The sequence below is a fragment of the Gekko japonicus genome, unplaced genomic scaffold (assembly GCF_001447785.1).
Source record: "Gekko japonicus isolate JY-2015 unplaced genomic scaffold, Gekko_japonicus_V1.1 scaffold3184, whole genome shotgun sequence".
Classification (NCBI taxonomy): Eukaryota; Metazoa; Chordata; class Lepidosauria; order Squamata; family Gekkonidae; genus Gekko; species Gekko japonicus.
In genome coordinates this window covers 160,260-167,902 of record NW_015169880.1, presented here as the reverse complement: position 1 = coordinate 167,902, position 7,643 = coordinate 160,260, and the positions used below count along the sequence as shown (strand labels likewise).

The 7,643-nt window shown below is 56.7% G+C and overlaps 1 protein-coding gene across 1 annotated transcript; it reads right to left on the bottom strand.

Annotated features, from left to right (window-relative positions):
- Positions 1-5,116: 5,116 nt before the first annotated feature.
- OLIG2 (oligodendrocyte lineage transcription factor 2) lies at positions 5,117-7,472 on the bottom strand. The gene is made up of 2 exons (XM_015417458.1): positions 7,406-7,472; positions 5,117-6,017 (listed from the first exon to the last, which is right to left on the bottom strand). Exon 2 carries the CDS (start codon positions 6,011-6,013, stop codon positions 5,117-5,119), a length of 897 nt encoding a protein of 298 aa, XP_015272944.1. The 5' UTR covers positions 6,014-6,017; positions 7,406-7,472.
- Between the last annotated feature and the right edge of the window lie 171 nt (positions 7,473-7,643).

The following is a 7,643-nucleotide window of genomic DNA, read 5'->3' as shown; positions in this document are numbered from 1 at the left end:
GGGCGACAGGAGGCTCAGGCGCCACCCCCCGCCTCTCTCCCCCCCCTCCTCCTCCGAGGGTCTCAGCCGTGCGAACTCCGGGGCCGAAGGAGAGCGGTGGCGGCCACCCGTAAATCGCCGGGAATCTGAAACAGCCCCGACTGCGAGAGTCCCGCAGTAATCGGCCTTGAACCCCGCCACTTCTGTTTCGCGGCCTGGGGTGTGTGTGTGTGTGTGGGCTGGGGGGGTGGGTGATGCATAGTCTCTTTTTACTAGTCTTATTCGAAGATAAATGCTGCAATCCTTTGCACATTTAATTGCAAGTAAGCACATCGAGTACAGTAGATCATATTTCCAAAGAATTGCGCTGCAAATTTGACCTATAAAGCGCGCAACTTCATATAACATACGGGCTTGCAAAGGCAGTGTACACTTTTCACAACTTCGGCTTCTAGTGAGAGTTTCTCCAGTTGCTCTTTTTATGGACGTTTATATCTTACTTCGGATAGAAACGCTTCTCCGAAGCAAGGAAACGACTGGCCAGTTGGCCTCCCCCGGGTGAAAAGGAAAACATTGCTTGATCCCAATCCAGCTCCAACCTGAAGGTGCTGGGAGCTTGGCAGCTGTTTCCGGTGACCTCCGCCTCCAGCCTTTGATCTCCTGCAGCGGTAAATCTGTTATCGAGTAGGGGAGTAATATTCCAGCAGATTGGAAAGGGCGTTTCTATTAGCTAAACCCTCGGGATTAGAACTCAGAACCCTAACACATTAAAATCGGATCTGCAGTATTTAATTTCTAGAATGACAGGTGCCGAGGTTCAAGCGCTGTAGAAGGCACGCCCTCCCTGGGACTTAGGAAAATCACCCCGGGTGTGTGAAGTGGGGGGAGCTACACGTGACGCGCGCATCAGACGTGCTTTGAGGGCACATGTCTTAAGAATAGTTTCAGAAGGGAAAAAAAGAATAGTTTCAGAGGTCTGCAAGAGAAACTGAATAAAATCCACCTGAGATTTAAACAACAGCAAACAAAAGAAACAACCCCCTCCCCAATACTCTTCCTTTGGAAATTATTCATAGCTGAATGGATCCTCCCCGTGGAAATTATTTTTCCAAAGTGCTTTTGAATAACGAGTAATTTAGGTCCCGTTCACAGGAGAAGTTGCCACGCTAAAGACACGGACGATAGGCGGATTTTCGTTACAACATCTGGGAAGCGTGGCTAACCCGTGGCTTCCTGCCGAAGATGCAGGATAAAAAACTACCTTGGCCCATTCATACGGCGAATTTGCCACGGGAGAGCCACCCGTGGTGGGCGGATTATCCATGCGCAATCGCACCCCAACATCTGGGAAGTGGAGTGCACCCGTGGCCAACCTGTGGCTTACCCCAGAAAACCCTCAATAAAAAAGTAGTACCTCCAAAGTACTGGAAACGGTTTGCCACGGGATGCCCGTGGTGTGATCGTGCTGGCGTGCAGCTTTCCCCTCCAGCCCCTCGTTTAAGCACCGGCTCCAAGGGAAGGACCCCTGGTGTGCCACAAGCGGGTGTGATCGTATAATCGCGGATCAAACGGAAAACGTGGGGCAAGGGCGGACATCTGATCATGTTTCCGCTCTAATCCCGTAGCATCCGGCACCAGTCCATGTTCCATCGCAAACCAGATGGGTTTTTTTGTCTCCATAGGATGCGCTTGCTTAAAATGTTCCATCGCAAACCAGATGGGTTTTTTGTCTCCACAAGATGCGCTTGCTTAATCATGCGCATGTACAAACTTTGGTGGGGAAAAAATTCCCGTTTGCCATGGAAGTGGGGAACTCCAGGGGACCTGTGATGGGCTGCCGCACTTTACTTTGCTCCGGGGCAAACAGCCACGCCTCACCCCCACGTTATCTGGCCTGTGTGAGGGGCCCTTAATTGTATAAACAATGTGAGCTAGAAACTTGGCTGCCGAATGCCAGGAGAGATGCACACACGTCTGTCTGTCTGTAACGCTGTTTGCAGCGTTTTGGAAGGGAGGGGGCAGCTGTGACCCACTCCACTGAAGATCCTTGAACATATGAAGCCGGTTTATATACTGAATCAGACCATTGGTCCATCAAGGCGAGTATTGTCTATGCAAACTGGCAGCAGCTCTCCTGGGTCTCCGGGAAAGGTCTTTCACATCACCTGCTACCTGGTCCTTTAACTGGAGATGCCGGAGACTGAACCTGCATGCCAAGCAGATACTCCGCCACTGATCCAGGGTCTCTCCCTCGGTTCGAGATGCCCTGCTCTGTATGCAGGGTGTGTGGTACAGATACCGAGTTCAGTCGCCTCTCCAACGAGTCCCTGATCTGCAAGTACGGGAGGCACGATGCTGAGCGACCGACCTTAAAGGGCTGTTGTACGGCTTGCCGCACGACCTATCTGAAGCGCTTTGAACGCCTGAAAGCTGCATCCAAGCTAAGCGTTTCGGTTACGACAGCCCTGAGGCTGTGGGAAATGGAATCTAGACGTAACTCCTCGGAAGTGCATCCTGCTGGAATCAATGGGACTTGCTGGTAAGTGAAGATGCTGAAAACAAATGACCCTGGTGGAGATGGTTGGTGGGGCTGGCGTCTTTCCAGAAAATGTGCTTAAAATCTCAGCCTACAAAGAATCTGATTGTCAGAAAACTCTGTTTAAAGTTGGGGAGGAAATGTAGTTTTGCAGCTTGCGGCGGAAAGCAAGTCCAGAAAGATCAGCGTCTTGACCGATCCCAGCCTCCCTGCCGGCTGCAGTGAAGAAGAGCGCCTGGCGGTGCTCTGGTCCTTCCGGCACCAGTAGCAGACCTTCCCCGGCCAGGGCGAGACGCCTCTTCCCGGAGCTCGCCTGCCCTCCAGCCCCCCAAAAGGCCTCGCCTCCCAAGTCCAATAAGAAAAGCCCGGAGACATTTCTGAAAAAGGGAAGTCCCTTACCGAGTGCTTACTCCGAAGCCCCGCTGAGTTCAAGGAGACTGACGCCCAAGGGAGTGTGCTGAGTTTGGCAGCTCTGGTTCGCTTTTTAAAAGGAAAAGAAAAACCACACAGCCTTACCGATCATGGCGGAACTCTCCATTTCCCTCCCCAAACTTCAGTTCTTCGCTGTCTTCTCTAGACCGGCCCTAAAACGTTAACTGAATAACACCCCCCCGCGCGCCCCCCCCCATCCCAAGCGTAAAGTCTTGGCACGTTCAAACTGGCAAAGGCAGAGCTGCTCCCAGAATGGATCCGGGCAGTTTTGCCACAAGGCCAAAGATGGTGAAGCGCCGGAGCTGAAGGCGACACACCTGAAAGGCGGCGGTTCGAGCGTCGCCTGGATTGCGTTACTTACAGCAACCCACTCCCCGCCGCCTGCAGTAAAAGTCGGCCTCCCTTGCAGGACTGTTGTATGACATGGTAAAACAGGGGAAGCGGGAGACAATCTTTTTTTTTAAAATGAATAATTCCTGCGCACATTTGTTCTGCAGCACATTCCAGTCGAATTGAACGAGGCTTTCTTCCCAGGAAAGGGGTATGTGAAGGAAGACCTGCTAGAGATTGATCGGGGTTCGCCATCGGTTGAAATGAAGGTTGGGGCCCCACTCTTTCATATCGGAAGACACAGTACACAAAAGACACAAATGGACGCTGCGATTTACTTTTTTTGTTTATTTAAAAATGTCAAGTGAATCGCTTTTTTTTGCAACCAAACAATAAATATTATTTAGCAACTTTTTCATCTCTTTATTTTTTATATAAAAATAAACAAGTAATTTAAAAAAATCTCTTGAAGGTGACAGCTGAGAGAGAGAAAGACAGCCACGAAGAGAAAGAGATGTTACTCAGAAACAAGGGTGGGTGGGTTTCCGCGCTATCAGCCACCTTTGAATACCCGCAGCACAAGCAGTGCGGCGGTCCTTTATAGACCGGGTGGGGTTTTTTTGGACAGGTGTTAAATTCTGGCAGGAAAGGAAAGTGTTATGCATCAGGAAAGAACAGACCTTTAACGCGTTAAAGGTTGTGAAGAACAACAGAAAGCTCAAAAGGGACTCATTTGCACCAGATCCCCAACCAACCAACCCAAAATAAAATAAAAAAGAAAGCACAAATTTCCCTTTAGAGCGGTCACCCCATCACGCGCATACCATGCAGATCCAACTCTGGAATGATCCGCTAGCAATTCAGCTCTGCAGTTCCCCAAACTTTGGGCACGATCCAAACCCCGATGAGATACTTTTAAGTCCCATTCTTTCCCACCTCGAAGGCTGCAGTTCTAAACACACCAAGTCAGTCGTACTCCGCGGGATCTGTCGGCACGTTAATGCTGTTAAACGAGTGGCACTTAAAACTGTTGCGCTTGAGCTGCTTCCCCCCTCCCCGCTTGAAATCAAGTCCTATTTATTTCAACGCTCTCACGTACAACACAAGAAGGCTGCTACTTGGAAGTCAGTTGAAACAGTCCACTTCTACATAAATATGCTTAGGATCGGGCAGAAGCAAAGGCTTCTGAAATCCTCCCCCACGGAACGCCCCGCGCCCATCTATAACGGAGAAACAGATCCAGCGACTCTCCCCTCCCAAGTAATATTCGAAGTGGCGTTTCCTTCCACGGAGCACCCAGATCCAGAACACATTTTCATGGGCGTTAAGAGCCACTGATTTCAATGGGACTGCGGGTTCCTATTTGCAAGGTAGGTAGAACTCAGGTGTTGTGTGTGTGTGGAGAGAGGGGCAGGCACAAAATATTTCAAAAAAGTGAAGATGAAAAAAGGAGACCTCGAAAAGCGATGGGCATGTTTTTTAAACTAATTGGCAATCTGCGGGACAGCTGGAGAGTCTCTGGTTCGAATGCACGTGCCTCCCTACCTGCACCTTCTAGGAACGTTTCGTGGCCAAAACCAGCGCCCAGGGCTCCGAAGGCGGCGCACGGTGGGTCCACCCACCACTGAGACAGAGATCAGAGCGGGTGGAGGTAGAAGGGCAACCCCGCTCCCCGAGAGTTTGCTGGAGAAAGTCGGGAAAGAGGGCGACACGGTGGCCTCTGCTCCAATGCGCGGAGTGAGTCCCCGGGATGCTCAGGGCAGGTACCGCCTGGAGATCACCCGCCTTCCTTCGATCTCCCCGCCGCCGCCGCCCCTCCTGTGCCGCTCGTTGGCCCCTTCATTTGGCGTCGCTGGTCAGTCTGGGCAGGCTGGCCGTGTTCATGCCGGAGACGTGATGGTGCGAGGGGGCGGGCACCTGGCACATGCTGCACGGGCAGGGCATCCCTCCCCAGTGTTGGAAGCCGCTGCCCAGGGGGGCGGCGGCGGCGGCGGCGGCGGCAGCGGCTGCAGCGCTGGAGGGCGACTTGAGCAGGCCGTGCGAGGGCCGGATGGAGCTGACAGCGGCCAGGGCGCCGGCGCCGGGCAGGGAGGCACTGGAGACGGGGGCGGGCAGGGGGGCGGCGTGGCCCACCAGGCCCCCGGGGCAGGCGGCGGCCGGTGGGTGGAAGCCGGCGGCGTGGTGTCCGCCGTAGATCTCGCTGAGGAGGCGCTTCATCTCCTCCAGCGAGTTGGTGAGCATGAGGATGTAGTTGCGCGCGAGGAGGAGAGTGGCGATCTTGGAGAGCTTGCGCACCGAGGGCCCGTGGGCGTAGGGCATCACCTCGCGCAGGCCGTCCATGGCGATGTTCAGGTCGTGCATCCGCTTGCGCTCGCGGCTGTTGATCTTCAGGCGCAGCTGCTGCAGCTCCGGCTCCGTCATCTGCTTCTTGTCCTTCTTGCAGGCCGTCGAGGAGGCCGACGAGGAAGAGGAGGACGACGACGAGGAAGAGAGCGACGAGGGCGACTTGAAGGCCAGCTTGTCTACCATCACCACCCCGGCCGCGCTCATGGCGCTCCGCAGCTCGGCGCTCAGCTCGGCCGGGGAGTCGCTGGGCGTCGAGGAGGACACGGCGCCGCCCGCCGCGGAGAAGCCGCCGCCGCCGCCCACACTCTTGCTCCGCGTCGCCGACACGAAGAGCTCATCGGGCTCCGGGGAGGAAGGGCGGCTCGACACCAGGCTCGCATCCGAGTCCATGGCCCTGCGGAGGGGAGCGAGAGGACACAGGCAGGCCGGGTCAGACCAGGGCAGCGCAGCAGAGCCCGCCCGGGAGCCCACCCCGCGCACCGGGGCCGGGAGGGGGAGGGAGGAGGGCTCCCTTTGGCCCAAACACCCCCCCCCGCCCGCTGAAGCCCGAGGGAACTCTTGCGCCCTTATCCCACTTCCCCCCTCCTCAGATCAAGGGGACCTGTTCCAGGACAGTGGGTGGGTCGCATGGGGGCACCACCCAACAGCAGTCAGCCCCCACCCCTCCTTCCCGCTGGAGTTCGGTCCCCTTCCCTGTCCCCTTCAGGAGGGACGCGCCGCCCGATCCCGAGCATGTTTAGGACTCCGCGAGAAATTCCGCCTGGTCCATTCAATTCAGGCGAGTAAGCACGCAGAGGATGGCAGCAGCATTCGTTACCCAGAACGTGCTGCTGGACTATAGCCGATGGGTTTAGGAAGGCAAAAACCACGCGATTTGTTCCAAATTAATTAGTCTCTCAGAACTAAGTGTTGCGCCACCCCCACCCCCAAACAGAACGGGAGTGGGAGTCTACCCCCTCCCCCTTTAACTACCTGCATACAGAAAGCCGCCTGAAAGGTACTTCGCGGTAAATGTAACTGGAGGTTGTTTCCTCCACTGCGCTGAAATCCATCACTAGCCGGCGAAACACAAGTCGGGGCGACCCAAAGCTATCTCTTCGGGCCTTGCCCGGCACCCCCCCTAGCGGGCCAGACAATCGACGTATGCTGGGGGGAGTCCTCGGGGCCGGCAATCCAGATTATACCGTCGATGCCAGAAAAAGAGAAACGCACCTCTCTGCCAAGAACCCTAACGGGGAGGATCTTTCCTTGCGGTGGGCAGCTGGGGATGATCAGACCCCCTTCCGCGCGGCGTGGTCTGTTCGGAAGCTCTCCCGGGGAACTTCCACCGGAGTTTAGTAAGGGGGGGGAGGGCAGCGTTTCTCCCTCCAGGAAGACTCCTCCGATTTCGTAAGCCAAGCGCTCCGCCTTTCCTTACCCCGAGGTCCGCGCGGCGTGGTCTGTTCGGAAGCTCTCCCGGGGAACTTCCACCGGAGTTTAGTAAGGGGGGGGAGGGCAGCGTTTCTCCCTCCAGGAAGACTCCTCCGATTTCGTTAGCCAAGCGCTCCGCCTTTCCTTACCCCGAGGCGAGGTGAACCGCGTCTGCCCTGCTGACTAAAGCCGAAGGACCGGCTGGGGCAAACGGGACAGAAGGGGCAGTGGCCGGAAGGGGGAGCGCGGAAAGTGCGCGGCCGGCGGCCTTCTTGCGCCCGGGAGCCCCGCGCCCCTTCCCCGGGAAGTGCCCCCCGTCCGTCCGTCCCTCCCTCCCTCCCCGCGGGCGCCCGAGTGGGCCGGAGCACTTACAGTGGCGGCGGGGCGCTCTCTCTGGTCGGCCGGATCCGCTCCAGGCCCGCCGGCGCCTGTCCCCCCTCCGCGAGCGCCCAGTTCCGAGCCAGCCCCTCTCGGCCCCGCGCGGGAGCTCTTATAGCCGCGCGGCCCGGCGGAGCCCGGCAGGAACAATGTCGCGCGCCCGGACCGGCGGCCGCGCCAATGAGGGAGGCGCTGCCGGGGGGGGGGCGGGCTCCTCCAGGACCTCCCGACT